Genomic DNA, 25461 nt, shown 5'->3' on the forward strand with positions numbered 1-25461 from the left:
ACAACTTTGAAAAAATGATAAATACTGTATAACCAGTAATTTGTGGTGGTTAGGTTTGAACTGGAAACACATCCATGCCAGATAGCGACACTAGCCACTACACTATATAGCATACAGCACATTTCTTTGCAATATGATTTTCATATTTAAATTTTCTGGTAAAACTGGACAGCCAACAGAACAGCAACTTCTGTTTATTCCCTTTTGACTATGATTTTCCATTAAGAAATGCAAGTACTACTTGTAATTAAGTCTTCAAACCAGTTACATATTTCTTTGGATGTACTCTATGGAAATATTTTGTTTACTAAGTAAATGTGTGAAACTGTATCAAAGGCTTCTGGGATGCCATTCCTTGCCTCACTATCTAATGCATTCTGCATCTCAGGAACAAACAGAGCAAGGTGGATTTCATTAGAGCTTTACTTGTGAATACATGCATGGTTTCTGAGAGACGAGCTGTTTACTTTCCAGAAAAGTCATCATATGTGATAACAAAATATGTTCAAATCTTTAAAATATAAGGGTCTATAGTTCTGTGCCATGTTTCTGCACAGCTTCAAGGTCTGAAATGACTAGCACTTTTTTTCCTGCCATGTGGCTAATTTTGTTATTCCATTGTCCTGTGGCAAACTGTTGCTAGAAGTTCTTGTGCAGGTTACTAGATACCTGGAAAATCTCGAACACACTTTAGATTTTAACCTACTGTGTGCCATCAGGGAAGAATTTTATAAAATCTCGAATCTCGTACATTCAGAGGATGGCCTTATGCACAGCAACAAGGATCTTGACAGGATCTTCTTTTTCCTTGATCTCCAATGGCATGAAATAATGAAGCTGTTGTGCTTTCATAACCTAAGATCTGGTGAGTTGTTCTTCAGATTCTCCTCTATTGTTATGGTATGAGATACTTTACTCCCTGCATTGTGAATAATGAATATATCAGCAACTAGGGCACACCTCTACTTTCCTAATTGCTTGGGAGAATCATCATATCTCCTTACATCATTTCTTCATTTCTAATTTTTTAAATGAATGAATTTAAATGAAAAAGTAAGTATGTATGATATTTGAAACTCTATTGAGCTTTGAATGAAAAACGTTATTACAATTGGTGATGTAGTGTGCAGAAACTACTTCTATGTCTTAAATTCGTTTTAGGAGCAAAAATCTAGGATCATCATCAAGAGGAACAGCTCAGATGTTGCAGCAACAGCAAGTTGAATGTTGTACTTCAGAACCACTAACACAGTACCACATGCCCCAGCAGATTAACCAGTATTTTGAAAATAATAACCTAATGCGTCCTACACATTACAGCTTTACATTTACTCTCTCTATTGCGAATACGCTTTACACCATCACAACAGAATTACATAACTCCTTTGAGAATAAATCAGTAACTTGTGCAACACTGCTGGATCGAAGGAAATCTTTTGATACAGTGTCACACAACATCCTATCAAGAAAGTGACAATAGAATGGAATAGGGTACAGTGCGTCCCTTCTATTACAGTCATACCTAGGCAATCGGAGACATTTTGTGTATGTAAACAACAAAAATATAGGTTCTGTACCTCTTACAACAGGTGTGCTGCTAGGCTTCGTTCTTAGGCCCTTTCTGAGGATCGTATGGGCACCAAGTAAAGGAATATGATGGCTGTAGCCACTTGTATATTGGTAGCAGCGTAGTATATACTAAAGAAAAAATGAATAACTGTGATCTTATCATATCAATACATTATCATAACAGAGGAAATAGGCATGCAATTGACAAGCCACAGGCACACTAGCAAAGCTCCACTCCTACAGTCATAAATTCCTTGGCTTCATGTATTTTAACAAAGTAACTAAAAATGGTCACTATCTGTCTCTGAAGGAGTTCAAAAACACAATAGTAAAACTGATAAACAGCAATCCATTTTATGCAGGGAAGATGGTTCAAATGGCTCTGAGCAATATGGGACTTAACATCTATGGTCATCAGTCCCCTAGAACTTAGAACTACTGAAACCTAACTAACCTAAGGACATCATACAACACCCAGCCATCATGAGGCAGAGAAAATCCCTAACCCCACCAGGAATCAAACCCGGGAACCCAGGCGTGGGAAGCGAGAATGCTACCGCACGACCACGAGATGCGGGCTGCAGTGAAGAAATTTGAATCCTGTATGATAGCTGACATGGAGTTTTGAATCAGGAGAAAACAAAATTATGAATTGTAATACTTCACAAAGGTATTAACACATATGAGACTGGTCTCAGTCACCCTGAATGAGGCAGACGGACTATTGTTTTAACACAATTTTTGAAAATCATAGCTTTTAAACTGTTAATGTGATAAGTTTGTGTGATGTTTCATTTGAAATGAAGAAACCTGATTTATCTACTCTTAAAGTCTTATTATAAAATTTTAAAATTAGCTGATATACAAAATGTTTTACTGAATCACGTTTATACTGAAAAAACTTGTACACACCACTTTAATACTTAGTTTACCTGAGTGTGGTCTGTTTTGAAATGCTCAGTCATACAGAGCGGTACATCACAATTTCGGTACCACCAGGATGATTTTTTTTTTGTTGTTGCTAATTTTGTCCCTTCTGGCTCTTACTGACATTGGAACCTTTTTTTTCAGACACATGTTAGCTGTGACTTTTTCTCAGTAAGTGGTATGTTTTGACAAAATGTCACTCACTAAGTCTGCTTGTTCCAAGAACTGCTGAAACACTCACATGTTGTTGCCTTGACTATCTATCATTTCCCAGGTCCAATTTAGAGTCCATTCACAATGTGTTAATGTGTTACATTGATGCATTGTGGTACACTGCATTAGATTTACAAACAATATTCAACATATGTGACAATGATCATTACTAAAGTAGTAGCTTGGGTAAATCCCCACTTGTAACATAATTGTAGCTTCATTAGACAAGCAGGCCTTCAAATATATTGAATTGTTGTAAACATAGATGCACATAAACTGTATATAACACTGACTGATGTAGATATATCTAAAGGTGAATAAATGTTGTGTTCTGTTCAGTTCAGTTGAATTCTAATCCATTCTTCAGCCCAGCCTATAAGGCTGATCAAAGCATTTGGCACAGTGGATAAATGAAAACAATAAAATAAATATAGACTTAGTGAAAGCATTTTAAAACAGTAGCCCACTATGAATTTTTTGATTGTGTTTGTCTAAAAACATTATATGTTAGTGTGCTGCTTTCCTGTACCTCCCAAGTAGGAAAATCGATAAATACTGTCAAATTGAACGAAACAAGTAATACTTCAATCTCGTGCTTTCTATCAGACTCTTTCAGAAAATCTACATTGAAATCCCCTCAACCAATAGTTTGCTCCCCTCTGTCTGACAGACAGCATAATAAAGAACACAAATTTTTCAGAAATAACTGAAAATGTGCCAGTGGAGACCTTTAAGAAAGTTGCTACTTTTCTTCCAATTTTTATTCTGCTGTACATCAGCTACACATTGTTCTGCAGTAAGTGGCTAGTTTCATTTTCACACACTTCCTCTGATACTGAGAAATGGCATGGTGAATCATTCAGAAATAATCAATATAAACAAAATAACCAAAAATAAGGCGAAGGCTAATAAACAGTCTTATTTTAGATTTTTGTTTTAACTTTACTATAATCTTAAAAATTTTCTTTAGATTAATTATCCGGTCTGTCAGGAAGATAATATCGAAACCAGCTGCAGGCAATTCCATAAATTCAATAAATTGCATTATAGTAAGTAATATATGAAGTTGTTGATGTTGAAATTGAGGAAATCGCCTACTTTACTGAAATCTTACATACTTTGCAGTTACGTTGTTTCATATTCGATTATTGGAAATAAGGTATTGTTCAGATTTGTATGTGCCAATAAGCCCTACGGTACGGTTTCTTTTTCATTTTGCATTGGCAAGTGGACTGTTTACTGCTGAATCGTCTAGCCTCCTAGATTACATCCTTCATTAAAATCGTTATGTGCTGTCCCATTTCCTGTATATATTTAACTCCGTATTACAGCTCTGTATTTGTTGAATTGCCGCAAAATTGATGCGCATATGATCCCTGGATGAATGTTATCTGACGATGATGCAAAGAATTTAATATCCGTACACTTTATTGAACATCTTTGAATACAACCTTATGTCAGAGTACTCAAGTGACATCTCGTGGTAAATTATCGCTACAGACTTTTCCCCTAAACGATCCTGTCGCCGGTAGTCCGTAAAGTTAAAGTGATGTCAATATTTGCATTGTGACATAAATAAACATACAGACTATACATTCAGAAGATTCATTGTGTATACGTTTCGTCCACTATAGCACTATGGATGGTTACGGTTACTTTTTCGACATCAGAATATGATACTGCAAAGCAATGAGCAATGTTTCTGTTTCCTCATACAGCTTCTCAAGTAACTGTTCCATATTGATGCCGTGAATTAGATTTCATGAGTTTAAGCTGCGCGTTGAATTAAATTCGACATATGCCAGCCAGCACGGAATAGTCGTTGACGCCAGAGCACATAGTCGATTTGTATGTTTTGGCAACGCTGATGCCCAAAACCACCCTATGTCGTCGGCAGTTAGCAATAGGGAGAGAGAGATGGTCGTTATGGCAGGGTTGGATGACCACGAAAAGAAGATAGTAATAGAATTTTGTCATTTATTAGAAAAATCCAAACAACTGTTTAACGGCCTTAGGTAAAGTACGAGTATTTTAATAACTTGTACACAGCTAATATATGTTAATTATAGTTTTACACACCTAATTGTTTCATGCACAGTACATTCAAATTTCGATACATTTGAAAGTTTTGCAAACTTGAGAATACTTCATGTGGTATTTAAGTCATCAGACGACAGATCAATCTTAAGTCTATTGTCTCTCACCCCTAGAGCCTGGAACTGCTCCATTTGCAACTGCACTGTGCCTTCTTTGTCATATGCATATGTCAGAAGCTTTGTTAAGTAAACAGTATGTTGCAGATTAATTATTTCCGAAAGTATGCAGCCCATGAAAATGTAGCATTATTTTGTGGAACAGGTTAAATGATCTGTGTGGTTAATGTCTACATTTTGTATTGCTTTAAATTGATTTGAAAACTGACTGTTAAATTGACAAATGTTTCCATTGTGCTTGGTGGTACTTAGTTGGATATGTAATTTGCTAACGCTTTCCTCTGGTACATATTTTGGTATTATAAATAGAAACTGATGACCATCTTAGTTTTTGTGTTTTTCAGAGATTTACCCCAGTATGGTCATAAACAATGGCAGGCATACTTTGGAAGAACATTTGACATTTATACAAAGCTGTGGAAATTCCAACAACAGCATAGGTATAATATGTGAAGTTATTTACTTTTCATGTTTTTCTTTTTGTGTAAATCTTAACATTGTATGGTCTTTTTCACAGGCAAATTTTAGATACAAAATATGGTTTAAAAAGATGGCAAATAGGGGAAATTGCTTCCAAAATAGGACAATTATATTATCATTATTAGTAAGTGATTGTTCTGCTTTTTTGTATAAACAATGTCCATAGGTGAATTTGTTGCTTTTTTTTCCTAAAGCATATTTCTTTGTCAACAGTTTACGTACCAGTGAAACAAATTACTTGAATGAAGCATATTCATTTTATGCAGCAATAAGAGGTAGAGCTTATTACTCAAGAGCTTCTAAGGAAGATAGGTAGTTACCAAGTATTTTTGCATGCTCATGAATGATCTGGAGTAAAACAATTATTTATTTTTTATTATTGTAAGTGATGTGCTATGTTGCAGGTCTGATTTGATGGTAAAGAAGCTAAGGTATTATGCACGATTTATTGTGGTTTGTCTCTTGCTCAAAAAGATGAAATTAGTGAGAGATTTGGTAATGGTGAGTGTTTTAGACTCCTTAGAATTCAAATTGTAGTTTTATACAGAACTCATTGAAATGTAGTTGTCAGTAATTTGAATTTAATAGTGCTTACTAGTATAATGTAAATCCACATAAAATTTATTGAAAACCGAACATAATCGCTGTTGTTACACAATTCACATTAAAGAAAACTTTGTTATATGATATAAATGAAGGGTATGTAGATACTATTGTAACTGAATTTAAAGTAGTTGTGCATGATCCTCTCAAAGGTTCCGTGTTCATTTCCATTATTCAGCTGATAAATTTCACTAGTGTGTTTGTTTCATTTGCCTGTAGTGTATACTAACAAACATATGTGTCAGTAAGTTTCTAGGGTTCAAATGCAGATACTTCGGAGTCTATCCCCTGTAGTTTTAGATTTACTATTGGCAGCTAATGTAGCTTTCTCTCATACACCTGCTCTTTGTAGGCTATGTTGCCTACTTAATGGTAACTTGTACTGGTTGTCGTGGTAAAGGATTTGTTACCAATGGTTGCAGAAATAAAGGGCTTAACAAACCAACAACTCTTGACATCACTATCAATCAAAACATTAAGCAGAATAAAATTAATGTGTTCAGAATTATTAAGAACATGAGAATATCAGGCCAAAGAGGAGAAAGTAATGGTTTTCATCAGTACTATAAATGTAACTATGGTAAGCACAACTTATATTTAAAGTAAACTGAAGATTTCCATGAGACATTCATACCCCTTACCAGCTCATAACTAGACTATCACCTTCCAACCTAGACTAGACTTTGAGGTACACTACATTCTGTCACTGCTAAATCATAAAAATCCATATACTTTATAGGTTTAGTTTACAATGCAGTTCAGAACAATGGATATAGGCCTAATAAACTTGCTGAGCAAGGTGGCACACTTTACTCGCATTCAGGAGGGCAGTGGTTCAAACCCATTTCTGACCATCCTGATTTAGGTCTTCTGTGATTTCCCTAAATCACTTCAGGCAAATGCTGGGATGGTTCCTTTGACAGGGCATAGCCGAGTTTCTTCCCCATAAGTCCCTAATCAGAGCTTCTGCTCCATTTCTAATGATCTCATTGGCAATGGAACGTTACACACTAATCTCCTCCTCCTCCTCTAATAAACCTCACAATCTAAGCTACCAGTAACAGTAAGCAATGACTTACTGTAAACAAAACATACAACCAGCATCTACAGCTCAAACACACATGCAAATACAATAGTGTTTATATCAATTTTGAGTTGTTTACTTTAGTTCACAGACAGTAATTAAGAAAGGCTATCTGCTGATAATGGAAACTCTTCTTGTCTTATAGTGACTGCAGATTGCAATTAAATTATTTTGTGGTGTGAATCACTCTCTACAGTAGTGCTCAGTTACATGACAAGTTGTGACAAATAACGTAAAGGATCATTCCATATAAACACTTAGACATTTTAGTGGTTCCTAAGGTGATCATTTCAGAATTCAGTCATATTTGGTATCTTAAAAGTAAAACTGCCAAATAGCATTGTCCTAACTTTAACATATTTGAGAAATTCACATTTGAAGGTTCAAGGGTGTGCACCTGGTCATGAATCTGGCACCAATTTCCTTAGTTTCAGAGAACTGCTACATAGTAATGAGTTGACGTACAGGCCTCAGTTTTTTTATGCATCAGGTGCATAGGTCACTAAGGGTGATATAATGTATAAAAAGTAGGATACATCATTCAGATTGTTTATGAAACATGCTGAAATATGCACTTTTTTCAGGGTGTGTTTCAAATTTGTGATGTACAAGGAAACAGTGCAGATCTCAGCTTATGCACTGTAACTCTATTAAATAATAGTAGTAAAAAGCATGTGGCATTGAAATTAATAGTTCTTACCTTCACTAAAAGATGACTCCACTGGAAAAAAATCAAATTTGACGGACTTTGAAATCCTAGGAGAGGGGAGGGGGCTAGGGTTACATAGACAAATCAGTCTTAACTTACTTTGTTGCTGAAATGTTTACATATCTGATAGCAATCTTAGACCCAAAGAGGAATATCCTAACTTGGTTTATTCATTGGAAAAAAATAATGGAAATACCACTTGCACATACCATCTACTCTCAGCACTACAGGGAACTGGTAATTAAATACATTCCTCCCCGTCCAACAACAATATTCCTACCCTCAGACCACACAGAAGCATCCCCCTTGTCACTCAATATTATCCTGGCCTCGAATACATCAATAAATTACTCCGCCAGGGATATGACTTTCTCAAGTCAATCCCTGAAATGAGATCATCCCTTGACAAAATTCTCCCCACACCACCCAGAGTTGCCTTTCGTCGTCCCCCTAACCTCCGTAACATCCTTGTTAAACCCTGCAATATTCCCAGACTACCTTCTCTACCCAGCAGTTCCTACCCCTGTAACCGACCCCGCTGCAAAACCTGCCCCATGCATCCCCCCACAACCACCTACTCCAGCCCCGCTACTGGGAAAACATACACAATTCAAGGCAGGGCCACGTGTGAGACTACACATGTCATTTATCAGCTGACATGCCTGCACTGCCCAGCCTTTTACATTGGTATGACAACAACTAAACTGGCTGAGCGCATGAACGGACACAGACGAACTGTCCGCCTAGGAGATGTCCAATACCCAGTAGCGGAGCATGCCCTCCAGCATAATTCTAGGGACCTAGGAACCTGCTACACCGTATGTGCCATTTGGCTTCTCCCACCCAACACCAGTCCCTCTGAACTGCGGAGATGGGAACTTGCACTCCAGCACATCCTTTCATCCCGCCATTCCCCTGGACTGAATCTACGTTAAACAACCTCACTCTCATTTACTTTTCAGTCTTCTCCTCTTTCTCTTTCCTCTTCAGCCATTCATGCATCTTTTCATCCTACATCTTTATACTATACACCTCTTTACTTCTGTATGCATCCTCTTTGGTTTGAAGCTGGCACAGTACCTGCAGTAGAATATCTTTGGCTTCCCTCTGACAACCATGCCTCCATCCTTGCTACCTTCCCTGTTTTCCTTTCCCTGTTGCTTCATAACCTGGGTTGTGAGTAACTAAATCCACTTTCCCTTCTTCCCTTTCTTTCCCCTCTCTCTCCTCCCTGATGAAGGAACATTTATTCCGAAAGCTAGGAACTTAAATTTTCGGTTGTTTTTTGTGTTTCTATCGGCTGTACTGAGCTGAGGTAAGTACTGGCCAGCCCCTCTATCTCTTTGTACTAATTTTCGTCGTATCTGGAAGTCACATACTGCCCCACCTGCAGTTGTACCAACAAAGCATTTTCACAAGATGCAAAGTGCATTCGTGTTCCTGGCACTGCCTTAACATTGCTGTACCTGTGTTCCAAAAAAATCTTTGTAATATTTGATCTCCTGAGAAGAAACAAAGGATGTGATAATGTTCTGTATCCTTCAGGTGTCAAAATGTAATTGGATGGTGATGTAGCTTGCAGCTGGCTCTTCTGGCTAAAACTGTTGTATTTGTAGTGTACTACAAATGAATGCAAGGTTGACTGAGAATTATCCCATTGATGGCCCTGTACCTCATGTTGCACCAAGAAACTACAAAACTACGATTTGAGAATGGACCAAATTTACCTTGTAGATATGGAGATGGAGATTATACTTTTGGTATGTAATGGTATACTGCTACAGGTCATCAGCCATCTCAGCTGGATTTTCACAGAATTCGCTCACTGGCAGCTGGAGTGTGATTATGGTGGTTCTGTGGTATGCATCCACTTACAGAAGCTGATGATGTCATGTGCAATGTCCTTGCCAGAGCATTGGATGCACACCCGCATCTTACAGTTTCTGTTGTTGGTATCACATGCAGCATCATTATTTTACAAACCAACACTACATGTGTCCATTTTCTAATTAACAGAAATAAAGATAAGAAATATGACTGACTGAGCATTGTCTGCAACAAACAAGAATATTGAAAGTATTGTTGACAAATATGAAAACCATTTCAAAAGAAGTTTCAGCACCACCTGTTTGTCAGTTATGAAACTGTTGAATAAAAAGCTGATAAAGCGTAATTTGTAAACATCTTCAAACATAGAGGAGGCAGTTTATCCTTTTCATATTGTTATTCAATCCTGGTCTTTCCGTTGCCTGAAACTGGGTGTGAAACACTTTTTATTTTAGGCTTTAAACTTAATATTTCACAAAAACAAATAAATAAAAAGAAAATATAGTCACCTGTCATACCCTTTTGGACTTAGAATGGAACCAGACTTCTTTATATTTGAACTTGTTTACAAAACTGTTCTTTGCACGATTCATACAATTAGAAAAGTAATTGATAACAGAGTTTAGATAACAGAGAGTTTAGATAACAGAGAGTAGATAGGTCATCCAGACATATATTTTAGGAGCAATTTTCAGGGAATACAGATGGTTTATAGCTACCAGTTGCATGTAGTACTGAATGCAGGTGGTATGTGTAAGTGGAATATTCATTTTATTCTTTGATAGCGAATGAAGTGATTTAGGATATTTTTTTTATGTAAGATTGCTATTGCTATCAGACATTTAAACATTTCAGCAAAAAATCAAGTTGAGATTCAATTGTCTACCAAACCCCCCTCCCCCCAGGAATTCAAAATTTGTCAGATTTTACATGTTTTTCCCAATGGAATCATCTTGAGTCAAGGTAAGAACTATTAATTGAAATGCCAAATGCTTTTCACTATTATTCATAGTAACGAGTTAATAAGCACAAGCTCAGGTCTCTACTGTTTTCTTTTACTTACGTATAATTTTGTAAAAATTCACAAATCTTGAGAACAGTCTGAAAAAACTGGTTGTTCCAACATTTTTCTTTAACAGTCTCAATGATATGTTCTATTTTTTATATGTTTTATCAAAATAGTGGTCTACTTACTAAATGCCTAAAAAACTGATGCCTGTAGATCAACTCATTACTAAGTAATAGAGCCCTGAAAATAAGGAAATTGGTAAACACCTTTGAGCCTTCAAACATTCAATATGAAAGTTACTCCAGCATTGGCAGACTATTGTAAGCCGGCCGGTGTGGCCGTGCGGTTCTAGGCGCTTCAGTCTGGAACCGCGTGATCGCTACGGTCGCAGGTTCGAATCCTGCCTCGGGCACGGATGTGTGTGATGTCCTTGGGTTAGTTAGGTTTAAGTAGTTCTAAGTTCTAGGGGACTGATGACCACAGATGTTGAGTCCCATAATGCTCAGAACCATTTGAGCGGACTATTGTAAATAGTGAAGGAGAATATGTTATTGATAGCTGAAGTCCCTCTTATGTGTATCTGTTGTGTTTATTAAGCTTATGGAAGAATGCTATTAATTCACATACCAACCCAATAATATTTGTGTGTAGACCAGTTTAATGTAATCTAACAAATGTTCTATGTAGCTAACAGAAATTTTTGACCCTTGTACCCAGGTAATTTGTGGATGTGGCTAGTAAGTCATGTTTTAATTTTCTTTTGAACTGCTAAGGATTCCCAGTTTTTTACTTTTAGGTTATATGGGAAATTGCTGAATGTGGGTTAATTTGAAACTGTGCTTGTTGAACAGTAAGTCTGTTGTTTGGGTTTTGCTCTCCTAAAGGAGATTACAAATGTAAGGATGTAGGGGTTTATCTCACTAGGGATAAGATAGATACTGCCTACAGGAAAATTAAAGAGACCTTCGGAGGAAAGAGAGCCACTTGTATGAATATCAAGAGCTCAGATGGAAACCCAGTTCTAAGCAAAGAAAGAAAAGCAGAAAGGTGGAAGGAGTATATAGAGGGTCTATACAAGGGCGATGTATTTGAGGAAAATATTATGGAAATGGGAGAGGATGTAGATGAAGATGAAATGGGAGATACTGTACTGCGTGAAAAGTTTGACAGAGCACTGACAGCCCTGAGTTGAAACAAGGCCCTGGGAGTAGACAACATTCCATTAGAACTACTGACGGCCTTGGGAGATCCGTCGTGACAAGACTCCACCATCTGGTGAGCAAGATGTATGAGACAGGTGAAATTCCCTCAGACTTCAAGAAGAATATAATAATTCCAATCCCAAAGAAAGCAGGTGTTGACAGATGTGAAAATTACCGAACTATCAGTTTAATAAGCCATAGCTGCAAAATGCTAACATGAATTCTGTACAGAAGAATGCAAAAACTAGTAGTAGCTGACCTTGGGGAAGATCAGTTTTGATTCCGTAGAAATACTAGAACACGTGAGGCAATACTGACCTTACGACTTATCTTAGAAGAAAGATTAAGGAAAGGCAAACCTACATTTCTAGCATTCGTAGACTTAGAGAAAGCCTTTGACAATGTTGACTGGAATACTCTCTTTCAAATTCAAAAGGTGGCAGGGGTAAAATACAGGGAGCGAAAGGCTATTTACAATTTGTACAGAAACCAGATGGCATTTATAAGAGTCGAGGGACATGAAAGGGAAGCAGTGGTTGGGAAGGGAGTGAGACAGGGTTGTAGCCTCTCCCCGATGTTATTCAATCTGTATCTTGAGCAAGCAGTAAAGGAAACAAAGAAAAATTCGGGGTAGGTATTAAAATCCATGGAGAAGAAATAAAAACTTTGAGGTTCACTGATGACATTGTAATTCTATCAGAGACAGCAAAGGACTTGGAAGAGCAGTTGAACGGAATGGACAGTGTATAGAAAGGAGGATATAAGATGAACATCAACAAAAGCAAAACGAGGATGTCGAATGTAGTCGAATTAAGTCAGGTGATGCTGCGGGAATTAGGTTAGGAAATGAGACGCTTAAAGTAGTAAATCAGTTTTGCTATTTGGGTGGCAAAATAACTGATGATGGTCGAAGTAGAGAGGATTTAAAATGTAAACTGGCAATGGCAAGGAAAGCGTTTCTGAAGAAGAGAAATTTGTTAACATCGAGTTTAGATTTAAGTGTCAATGAAGTCGTTCCTGAAAGTATTTGTATGGAGTGTAGCCATGTATGGAAGTGAAACATGCACCATAAATAATTTGGACAAGAAGAGAATAGAAGCTTTTGACATCTGGTGCTACCGAAGAATGCTGACGATTAGATGGGTAGATCACATAACTAATGAGGAGATGTTGAATAGGATTGGGGAGAAGAGATGTTTGTTGCACAACTTGACCAGAAGAAGGGATTGATTGGTAGGACATGTTCTGAGGCATCAAGGGATCACCAATTTAGTATTGGAGGGCAGCGTGGAGGGTAAAAATTGTAGACAGAGACCAAGAGAATACACTAAGCAGATTCAGAAGGATGTAGGTTGCAGTAAGTACTGGGAGATGAAGAAGCTTGCACAGGATAGAGTGGCACAGAGAGGTGCATCAAATCAGTCCCAGGACTGAAGACAATAACATCATCATCATCATCAACAACAACAACAACAACAACAACCAGAGATGTGTCTTCTGGATCCATTGACTGCATACCAGGTGCCCAGCAAGTAGTCAGTATTCTTCTTGTTTCCACACACTGTGGCTACATATTTCCTTGTACCACCTCTCTGTGAGAACAGATACAATACACACAGTAGGTCTTTCAATATTTGTCCCCTTGCGCCCCCTCTCCCTCTCTCCCACATAAACATCATGTGCATCTTTGTGTTATGCGTCAGTGCTTCTTAGAGCAGAACAGGACCTACACAATGTCCTTTTACACTACATATCCCTGCACTCAAGATAAAAATGTCACTTTATCATTTTCTTTTATATTTTGCAGTCTAGATATATTTCATTGCACATAATTGCCTTCTTATTAAATTTCCTTTTGGCATTCATTTTATTCCTTATTGCATTTCAAGTTGTACTTCGTTAAACTCATCTCTACCATTACAAAAATAGTGGTTGAACTCATTATTTACTACTTGATGTACTGTATTGGGCATGTTTTCTGTGAAACTGTTAACATTTGTGTCAATATCTGTTAACTTTGTTGCCTGCTCTGTTATTAGAACTGTGAAGTCCTCTTTTATTGCTTTAGTTACCTTACTAGTAATAGTTTCTTGTATGATATCCTGTTTTGCATGAAACTTAACATCTCCAATATCTTCTGTTGTAGTATTTTTCCTCTGAGCTCTGTAAGGTCGAAGATAGTAAGGTTGAAGATAACATTTCGAAATTTGTGCTCGAAGTGTCGAATTTAGGGTTTAAAGTTGCAAACAGCTTTTGTTATTATCATTATATTCTTTCTATATATCATTTAAATCTACTGTTATGTGAATACTAGTTCCTTCTAATTTTTTACTAATGCTTTCCATTAACTATTTATTATTATCGGCTAATTGCTGCTTTAGCAACTTAAATATTTCATTCATTTCTGTTGAACACACAGTATGACAAAATTCACTGCTCGCTGCGTTTAGTATCTCATCGACTAATGGCTGCTTCTGCCAGCTGATGGTGGTGTGCCATTGGTGCTCATAGGATGCAACTAGGTGGCTATGTGCCACCAGCAGTCAAAGATTGCCCCGGGTTGTTGTGTTGAGATGCATCTGTGGCGTGCCACAGCACCCATGATTTCTGTGTCTTGAGGATAAGATCTCCATCAAAATTCTTCTTAGTCATAGATTTTTTTTGTGTCAGATGACACTGTAGTATTGCTGATATTGGCACGCAATTTTCAATTTAAATTCGCAGTTAACTGCGTAGTTCTGCATCACTTGTTGTTTATTGCCTATAGCAACTCTATCTTCTTGGTATACATTCTCTTTGTTTATTTGGCAAATTCTGTCGTTAATACTCTTCTTTTTGCAATTTTTCCTCAAGGACATGGTTTCCATATATGACCAAAAAAATCAGTAATATATCCATTTGTGTTTTGGTTGTGTTAGTTGGTTAAGTTTGGTTTCGTATCACTTGTTATTAGTTCACTTGCATCATACATGATGCATCACAATGTTCTGTTAAAGGATTACCTCTTTTTTGATGAATCTGACTTGTATGTAATTCTGGTTGCCGTGCAGAACTTTGTGGACAAACTGTGCTGTGCCACACCTGTGTGGACTTCTCCAAAGTGTCTTCTCCACTGCAAGACATTGCTAAAGCTTTCCGACTAACGACTTATATTGAATTATCAAATGATGACTGAACACACAATTTCAATTTCAACCGTCAATTTCCAAATGTTGTAGTTGTTGTTGTGGTCTTCAGTCCTGAGACTGGTTTGATGCAGCTCTCCATGCTACTCTATCCTGTGCAAGCTTCTTCATCTCCCAGTACCTACTGCAACCTACATCCTTCTGAATCTGTTTAGTGTATTCATCTCTTGGTCTCCCTCTATGATTTTTACCTTCCACGCTCCCCTCCAATACTAAACTGGTGACCCCTCGATGTCTCAGAACATGTCCTACCAACCGATCCCTTCTTCTAGTCAAGTTGTGCCACAAACTCCTCTTCTCCCCAATCCTATTCAATACTTCCTCATTAGTTATGTGATCTACCCATCTAATCTTCAGCATTCTTCTGTAGGACCCCATTTCAAAAGCTTCTATTCTCTTCTTGTCTAAACTATTTATCGTGCACGTTTCACTTCCATACATTGCTACACTCCATACAAATACTTTGAGAAACGACTTCCTGACACTTAAATCAATACTCGATGTTAACAAATTTCTCCCCCACCCACCCACCGCAAGAACCATGGACCTTGCTGTTGGTGGGGAGGCTTGCGTGCCTCAGTGATACAGATAGCCGTATCGTAGGTGCAACCACAACGGAGGGGTATCTGTTGAGAGGCCAGACAAATGTATGGTTCCTGAAGAGAGCAGCAGCCTTTTCAGTAGTTGCAGGGGCAACAGTCTGGATGATTGACTGATCTGGCCTTGTAACATTAACCAAAATGGCCTTGCTGTTCTGGTACTGCGAACGGCTGAAAGCAAGGGGAAACTACAGCCGTAATTTTTCCCGAGGGCATGCAGCTTTACTGCATGATTAAATGATGATGGTGTCCTCTTGGGTAAAATATTCCGGAGGTAAAATAGTCCCCCATTCGGATCTCCGGGCGGTGACTACTCAGGAGGACGTCGTTATCAGGAGAAAGAAAACTGGCATTCTACGGATCGGAGCGTGGAATGTCGGATCCCTTAATCGGGTAGGTAGGTTAGAAAATTTAAAAAGGGAAATGGATAGGTTAAAGTTAGATATAGTGGGAATTAGTGAAGTTCGGTGGCAGGAGGAACAAGACTTTTGGCCAGGTGAATACAGGGTCATAAATACAAAATCAAATAGGGTAATGCAGGAGTGGGTTTAATAATGAATAAAAAATAGGTGTACGGGTAAGCTACTACAAACAACATAGTGAACACATTATTGTGGCCAAGGCAGACACGAAGCCCACACCTACTACAGTAGTACAAGTTTATATGCCAACTAGCTCTGCAGATGACGAAGAAATTGAAGAAATGTATGACGAGATGAAAGAAATTATTCAGGTAGTGAAGGGAGACGAAAATTTAATAGTAATGGGTGACTGGAATTCATCAGTAGGAAAAGGGAGAGAAGGAAACATAGTAGGTGAATATGGATTGGGGCTAAGAAATGAAAGAAGAAGCGGCCTGGTAGAATTTTGCGCAGAGCATAACTTAATTATAGCTAATACTTGGTTTAAGAATAATAAAAAATTTCCAAATGTTTATCGCATAAAGGCATTTCCATTTCAGTCCATTAACATGACGTAAATACGTTTCTTCTTTATGAGAACTCAAACAAGAGCACCGCTGATCTAACAGTAATGCAGAAGGTTTCCTATGTTAAAATCAAAAAACATAATTAGTTTTTCTCCTAAGAGATTCCATAATCCCATTTATTCTGTGTGCATCTTATGGGCCCATAGACAGCATTCTGCTGTCTTCCACGCACTATGCCTACATCTTTTCTCGTATGCGCTCCCTGTAGGAGCAGATATGGTGCACACAGTATGTATGTTGATATTTGACCCAGCTACTTTATTTAAACTTTGCGAACATCTTTAGCTGATACGGCAATTCTTCGTACAGCAGAACTTTGATCCACAACGTCCTGTTACACTACAAATTTTCCTAAAATATATTTCAGTTGCTCATCACACCTAGTACATACTTGTTTTGTTGTTCCATCTGATCCATTTGCCCAAGTAAATTTATATAGAAAAAAGGCTGGTGACTAGTAATCTGATCTCTCTGCCATATGCTGTTGTTTTGTCATTCAAGTTTGCATGTCTGAAAGCATATCTGTATTTGGAACAATCAAAGGATATATGACATATTTATGTTCTCTTTTTCACATTTCATTCTGTCGTTGTAACTGTTATGAATTTTAATAGATGCCTTTGAGGAGAAGGGGTTGCATGAAATTTGGGAATTTATATTGTCTGATTTATACCGAAACTTTTTACAGGAATATGGCTGATCTAATTTCACAACAGAAGGTATTGTGCCATATTTTGTTCATTTTATCTGGAATATTTTTTATGTTGTTTTCTAATTTCATGACTTAGCCTATCACATCATATTGAGTGGATGTTCTGTTCTGTTCATAGTTGTAAGATGTGCTGAGAAAAAGATTTTAACAGCAACAGACCATTGATTACTGAATTACATGTGTAGCACTTTCACACCTTATTCAGTAAAGTAATGTGTGTGTGTGTTTTTTTTTTTCTTTCGGCAGGAATTAGACAAACAAATTATAGATTACACAAGCACCTACGAACCTGATGATCAGTTAGAGTGGTCTCTTGTCTTAGAAGAAATAAAGTCATTTATTAAAGCTGATGGTGTTGTCAGTGTTTTGCATGCAGATTCAAATACCATTGTGCTTTCCCACAGGTATGAAAAGTGAAAGAATATCTATTAACATATTACAAACCTTAAGTAACTTAATTATTTGTGTAAATAGTTATAAAGGAGGATAAATTAGTTGGACCTTTTAGAACATTATGCATGTGTAAAATAAACATTAATTACTGATTTGGTTCACACACATTTAATGTAACATAAAATCTCTTTCCCAGATCTTTTCCAAATAATTTATACTGATTTATTATTAGCATATAGCCCCAATATGTAGGATTACTAGTGTGGTGCTTTCTCAAAAATTCAAACATTTTTGTTTCGAGCATTCACCATATCCACACCCTGCTTTCGGATCGCCACATTGTGTACCGTGATTTGTCACTCCACACAATGTTTTCCTTGTATTCAATCATCCAATGTTTACGCTCCTTACACCAAGTGAGGCGTTGTGTGGCATTTAGCGGCATGATGTGTGACTTATGAGCAACCACTCGACCATGAAATCCAAGTTTTCTCACCTCCTGCCTAACTGTCGTAGTACTTGCAGAGAATCCTGATGTAGTTTCGAATTCCTGTATAATGGTCTAGATAGATATCTACCTATTACACATTATGGCGCTCTTCAACTGTCGGAGGTCTCGGTCAGTCATCAGGTGAGATCATCCTGAACGCTTTTGTGCTGTACTTGTCATCTTTCCACTTCACTATCACATTCGAAACAGTGGACCTAGGGATGTTTAGCAGTGTAGAAATCTCGTGTACAGATGTATGACACAAGTGACACCCACTCAACTGACCGTGTTTGAAGTCCGTGAATTCTGCGGAGCACTCCATTCTGCTCTCTCACCATGTCTAATGACTACTGAGGTTGCTGATATGGAGTACCTGGCAGTAGGTGGCAGCACAATGCACCTAATATGAATAATGTATGTTTTTGTGGGTGTCTGGATACTTTTGATCACATAGTGTGTGTGTTGTACCATAATATAATATTGCAGCCTCATGAAGTGGTACTTGTGAATACCATCTGCAAACTGTGTTCTGAATAGAGTTGGTAGTAAAGAAGTAATAAATTAAAACACTGTATTTGATGCTGAAGTTTTACTGCGTGAACAGTGAAAATGAAAGTGTGGAGAACAGTGAAAATGAAAGTGTGGTAAGGGATAAACTTTTTTTCTTTCATCAGTTTGCTTGGGGGAGGGGGGGTGGGGGGGGAGAGTTTCAGCTCGAAACAGTTTCTGAAAGATTTGAAGTTCTGTGCAAAGTTTGTTGGAAGTTGATAAGTGCTCTCATTCACAAATACTGGCTGCATAAAGTCCAGATATTTGTATGCCATCAGTTAGGCTGCCTCAGGACAAAGACTCAGTTTCTGACTGTAATTCTTGTCTTACTTCATTAACCTTTTAACATAAATAATTCCACATTGTGAGTAGATTATGACAGCATTTTAAATTCTGTCAGTAATTAAGTAAAATATTGGAAATCAAATTTTTGTTCCCCAAGGAAGCTGTTAGGCAGACAACCTGCAAGTAGTATTGTGTTCTGAGATAGTTGCTTAGTAATATAAGTTCCTCCCTAAACTCTTATTGTAGTTCTTTGTTATCACTTAACGATACTGAAGTGCCAAAGAAACTGGTGTAGGCAGAATATGTGCTTTGGTCGGCAACACATATATAAGACAACAAGTGTCTGGTGCAGTTGTTAGATTGGTTACTGGTGCTGCAATGGCAGGTTATCAAGACTTAAGTGAATTCGAACATGGTATTAGAGATGGCACATGAGTGATGGGACACAACATCTCTGAGGTAGCGATGAATGGGGATTTTCCAATACGATCATTTCACAAGTGTACCTTGAATATCAGGAATCCAGTAAAACATCAAATCCACAACATCGCTGTGGCTGGAAAAGGATCCCGCAACAACGGGAGTAATAATGACTGAAGAGAATCATTCAGCGTGACACCCTTCTACAAATTGCTGCAGATTTCAATACTGGGCCATTAACAAGTGTGAGCGTGCAAACCATTCAACCAAACATCATCGATATGGGCTTTTGGAACTGAGGCCCACTCATGTGCTCTTGATCGCCGCCCGACATGAAACTTTACACTTTGTCTGGGCCCCTCTACACCGACAATAGACTCTTGATGACGGGAAACTTGTTGCCTGATCAGACAAGTCTCGTTTCAAATTGTATCGAGCAGGTGGACCTGCATGGGTATGGAGACAATCTCATGAATCCATGGACCCTGCATGTCAGCAGGGGACTGTTCAAGCTGGTGGAGGCTCTGTAATGATGTGGAGTGTGCGCAGTTGGAGTGATATGGGACCCCTGATATGGCTAGATATGGCTAGATATGGCTCTGGCAGGTGACACATACATAAGTGTCCTGTCTGATCACCTGAATCCATTCATGTCCATTGTGCATTTCGACAGACTTGGGAAATTCCAGCAGGACAGTGCGACAATCCTCATGACCAGAGTTACTACAGAGTGGCTCCAGGGACATTTCCGCTGGCTAGCAGACTCCCCGGAAATGAACATTATTGAGCATATCTGAGATGCCTTGCAGTGTGCTGTTCAGGAGAGACCATTGTTACAGATTAATGGACAGTTCTGCAGAAATCTTGGTGTCAGTTCCCTCCAGCTCTACTTCAGACATTAGTCGAATCCATGCCATGTCGTGTTCCGGCTCTTCTGCGTGCTCTTGGGGGACTGCACAATATCAGGGAGGTGTACCAGTTTCTTTTGCTCTTCAGTGCATAATGCTCAAAGATCTGAGTTATTTCCTCTTGTGTATGAAATTACATGTGTAGGTTTCATACTATTTTTTGCAAAAGTGTCTGTAACTGACTGGATGTTTGAGAACCTACCACCAATTTCTGGCAAAATTCGTATGTTTATGTCATGTAAAATGAATGTAGTCTTTCTATAGAACTTGAGTTTTGTCACCGCATGGACAATACATATATGTTATGAGTATTTTCTCACTGGTGTCCCACCATGTGAAGTGATGGGGTGAGTGAGGTGCTGGACTTTTTGTTGAGAAGTGCAGCTTTCATGTCTGTGTAGCCAAGCTGAGTGGTGCAGTTGATAAGACATGCTCTTGAGGAACAAGGTTTAAATCATTAACTGACCATCCAGGTTCAAATTTCCATACTTTCTGGAGATCACTGTAGATGAATGTTGTGACGGTTCCTGCATGAAGTCCATGGTCAGTTCATCTTTGCATCCTTTTTCTGACCAAGCTTGTGCTGTCTTTCATCTTAATGTCACTGGGACACAAGAACTGTATCCTCCCTACCTTTTGCAGATGTCTTGTAGATACTGTTCACCATTTATCACCACCTAAGGTGTCACATGACTAAACTACATTTCTCATTTAACTAGTATATATAAACCAAGTTTTGATGATGTGTTCAGTTGTCTCATGTTATGTTGACAGCATAGTGTGCAAGACAGCTTTGCAAGAGTATGTGTGAGCTAGTTTTACAGCTAGAAAACGTAGTTCCTTGGTTTTGTATTGATTTGTTTACTCTTTGACAGAAAGTTTGTTTTGACATCTGTTATAAATTTGGTGTCAGTATTTTCCTCTCATATAAAGTCACTGTCTGATGTCATCATTTATAATATTTGGCCAGTTTACATGGATACTGAAGATGAGCACCAAACTAAAGTTACCATACAGAACACTTTTATGTGGAGATGATTATGCTTTTTGTCTTGTTACTGTCTGCAAAGCTGTATATTGAGCCAGCTTGCATAGTAGTTAAGGCATTGAAACTCACACTTTGGAGGTTTGGTTCAGTTCCCCCATTTGATTATCAACATACAGGTTTTCTGTGATTTCCTAATTCGCATAAGACCAATGTCTAGATGATTTTTCTATAGATAAAATGGGCAGTTTCCTTCCACATTTTGAGTTAATGCTCCATCTCTAATGACATTGTTCACAATGGGACATTTTAACATATACATTTCTTCTCCCTTGTAACGTCATGAAAGAGGTTGATACTAATGCCCTGCCCTTAGTCAGAAAAATAGTGTATCCCTGTAAAAAAAAAAAAAAAAAAAAAAAAAAAAAAAAAAAAAAAAAAAAAAAAAAGAGAGAGAGAGAGAGAGAGAGAGAGAGAGAGAGAGAGAGAGAGAGAGACAGAGGACAGTGTATTGTATTGGCATTAATATTTTTAAAGTATTGCGATACATTATGATTATAAAGTTAAAATTATTTGGTTCATAGCCACTACAGTTTTATTAATCGGCTAATATTGTGTTGAAGGAGGAGGATGTTACCGGTATTCCCTTGTTTTCTGCAGCTATACAGCTATTCAGTATATGTACAGTGTATTCTAGCATTTTACTTAAATATTGCCAATGTTGCCACTTGTATTTTTTGAACATGATTGTTTAATCTAAAAATCTGAGCTTAGATCAATGAAAAATTGCAAATAATGTGACATGGTGCAAATTGCTTGAAACATATGGACATATGTTTTGCAAGAAGGTGTTACAGCTGAAACAGATACTGAAATCCAAGGTGTTAAGATCAGACTGTGAATATATTTAACTGTAGACATAACAGAATTGTGTAAATACATGTATAAATTTTTATTTAATGTTTCTAGACTCAGTCCATTAACAACTCCGCCCGTTGAGAAGTCTCCCATTATGAACCTCACTCTTCAAGAAATACTCATAATTGGCAACTGCAATGATCAGGTCAGACAATATTATTGGTATAAACCTAAAATATTACTGAAAGTTTACAAAAATCTTCAAATACTTATTGTGCTGTGCTACTTTTTTTAACTTCTACAGGTAAAATTTAGTGAACTGACAATGGATATGTTTCGAATGGTGCAAACCCTTGAAAGAGAACCTCAGGATGAATACAACCATATTTATGATGCATCTCCTGCTCCAGTGCGGGCTTCCATTGTAAGTGTTAACTACCATGTAATGTGTTTGACATAGGACTAGAGATACATTATTATTTTTGTCTGGATGGGCCCCACAATCTCAATATATTTGAAAAATGTCATGATTCCACCAGACTGTATTTTAAATTACTTTATTTACACTGCTAGCTTCAGACAATGTCCGTTTTCATGTGCATCCAAAAAACATGCAACACACTATAATAATAAAAAAGAAGAGCAAAAACATGGAAGTCGTATACAAAAGTTATGGGTTACCTCCTAATATCATGTTGGACCTCCTTTTGCATGGTATAGTTTGGCAATTTGAAGTCATTGAAAAATCCCTACTTGAGCTTCTATAACCATCCATAATTGTGTAAGTGTTGCTGGTGCAGGACTTCGTGCACAAACTGACTCCTTGATTATGTTCCATGAATGTTCGATGGGATTCTTGTTGGGTGATGTGGATGGCCAAAAGATGTACTCTAATGGTCCAGAATTGTCATAACCTGATGGGGGTCACAATATACTTATGTGAACCCCTTAATCAAATAGGAAGCGATGTGGTATTTTTCAGGTCTTCCAACTCTTTGGCACGCGCCACTTCGTGCAAGAGAATAAGTCGGCAATAGGGTCTAGCTCAGGTTTATCAGATGTCTGTGGTTGGAGATTGTACGGAAAGACTCGGGTATCAGCCTAGGGAGGTAGAAATGAAGAAACTAGCTTCTGGGTTGGTACCTTGGTCTGATCATATTGCCTCGTCCCGAGTTTACATGAACATGTCGAAGGTCACAGTATCCAGGTCATAATTTTAATGGGTTTAGAACATAGATGAGGCTTACTACATACTCGAACTACTAGAACAAATAGCCTGCCTGGCCTATCACTTCATCAAAAGGAGCCACTTCCTTATTGCTCTAATCGAACCCTCAGATTCTGTTACATGTCACACTGTAAGTGGCAATCAGTCATAGGTACATGTAAGCCATGATAGACTAACTATCCACAGTCCAGAGGTATCTGTAAGCAAGAATACAATTTCTTCTTAGTGTACAGGTTTAATTGAATAGATTTTTCCACTGACATAATTTTCTGCTTTTGGCTGGCGAGTCACGCGAGGCTTGTCTGCTGGCAGGAACTCTCGAACTGTTGAACTCGGTTTCGCTCGTCAGCTGGTGGCCTCTGTTTGCTTATAGATTTTATGTGAATGAGTCACATTTTTACCTGCAGTTCTCAATCACCTAGCTTGCAATCAGCATGTCTCCTTTTTTTCCAGTCCCTTCATTATTCGGTCACTACAAAATGATATTTGAAACAATCATAGCTCAGTGATGCGTTTGGGAACATGAACTCCATGAATTGCAGAAAGTGGGCTCCTGGTAGCTGAACACAACAATTTCCAGTCAATGATCAGTTCAGTTGGACTAGAGGACCCAGTCAGTTCCAAGTAATCCAGACCATGCCTTTATGGAGCCACACCCCACAAGGTTTCATGATGCCATGTTGACAACTTGGGTCCATGGCTTTGTGGGGTCTGCACCACACTTCAACCATATGATCAGCTCTTACTAACTGAAATCAGTACTCATCTGACCAAGCCGCAGTTCACCATTTGCGTCGAGTCCAGTCTATATGGTCAAACGCTCAGGAAAAGTGCAGGATTCAGGCAGTGTCGTACTGTCAGCAAAGGCACACACATGGGTTGTTTGCTGCCATAGCCTATTAACATGAAATTTTGCCACTCTGTCCTAATGTATATGTTCGCCGTACATCTTACATTGATTTCAGCGTGTATTTGATGCAGTGTTGCTTGTTTGTTAGCACTGACAACTCTGTGCACAAGCCACTGCTTTCGGTTGTTAAGTGAAGTCTGTCAGCCAGTGCTTTGTCCATGGTGAGAGATAATGCCTGAAATTTGCTATTCCCAGCATGCTCTTGACACTGTGGATCTCTGAACATTAAATTTATTAAAGATTTCCAAAATTGAATGTCCCTTGTGTCTAGCTTGAACTACCATTCCACATTCAGAGTATGTTAATTCCATTTGTACAGCCATAATCACATCAGAAACCTTATCACATAGGTACAAAGCACAGCCCTGCCAATGCAATTCCCCTTTGTACCTTGTGTATGTGAGACTGCTGCCATCTGTATATGTGCATCTCACTATTTTGTGACTTGGTCATCTTAGTGTATAACTACATTGGATGTAACATTAAACAAACATAATAGTTACCTGTTGTCAGTGCTGGATTTCTAAGAAGGGAGGTTCCCGTACTGTGACCTTCTGGAGGAGTAGGTGGGGGAGGAGTGTTTTTGAAATTTAGACTTCTTAAATTATTATTTCAGCACTTTTCTGTGCATTTTAAAAGTCTGAATACAACCTTTTTACTGGTAAAAAATAAAGTTCCATCATACCACAACCCAAAATCTACAGTTCTGATTTATTGTTGTCAGAGGGTACTACCGGTGCATACCAACACAGATCAAACACTGTCCTTAGTAACAGATGTGGTCACATCATTGTCAGTTCGTTAAAAAATCACGTGTATTGCATATTTGTGCACACTCTGGTCGTCAGCTACCGTCTTGGCATAAGGAAAATGAACCATGTAATATTTACTACAAATCACACTGTAAGCACCTGTTAAAATGACTGTCACATTTGCATGAATGCATGGCATGTGGTTTTTTAATGAATTAACAACAGTGTGTCCACATCTGTTAGTATAAGTAACTACTACGTTTATTCAATGCTACATTCAATGTACTTACATGACTTTCATGTTTTTAATGTCCGTTTTTATTTTTTGGTGTGTTGTATGTTTTTAGATGCATTTGAAAATAT

At 38.0% G+C, this 25461-nt stretch overlaps 1 protein-coding gene across 3 annotated transcripts in view; it reads left to right on the top strand.

Annotated features, from left to right (window-relative positions):
* The first annotated feature begins 4145 nt into the window (after positions 1–4145).
* Positions 4146–25461, top strand: part of LOC126269725 (protein SCAI) — an 80231-nt gene continuing 58915 nt past the window's right edge. For 2 of the 3 annotated variants that reach the window (XM_049974013.1, XM_049974015.1), the window contains exons 1-8: positions 4174–4724; positions 5267–5362; positions 5440–5526; positions 5616–5714; positions 5789–5903; positions 17567–17724; positions 22320–22413; positions 22513–22632. In XM_049974013.1, coding sequence (XP_049829970.1) covers positions 4594–4724; positions 5267–5362; positions 5440–5526; positions 5616–5714; positions 5789–5903; positions 17567–17724; positions 22320–22413; positions 22513–22632 — 900 coding nt within the window. In that variant the 5' untranslated portion in view covers positions 4174–4593. Of the gene's footprint in view, positions 4725–5266; positions 5363–5439; positions 5527–5615; positions 5715–5788; positions 5904–17566; positions 17725–22319; positions 22414–22512; positions 22633–25461 lie in introns of all 3 variants that reach the window. The other variant, XM_049974014.1, reaches the window with a different exon arrangement.

The sequence above is a fragment of the Schistocerca gregaria genome, chromosome 1, assembly GCF_023897955.1.
Source record: "Schistocerca gregaria isolate iqSchGreg1 chromosome 1, iqSchGreg1.2, whole genome shotgun sequence".
In the NCBI taxonomy this organism is placed as follows: Eukaryota; Metazoa; Arthropoda; class Insecta; order Orthoptera; family Acrididae; genus Schistocerca; species Schistocerca gregaria.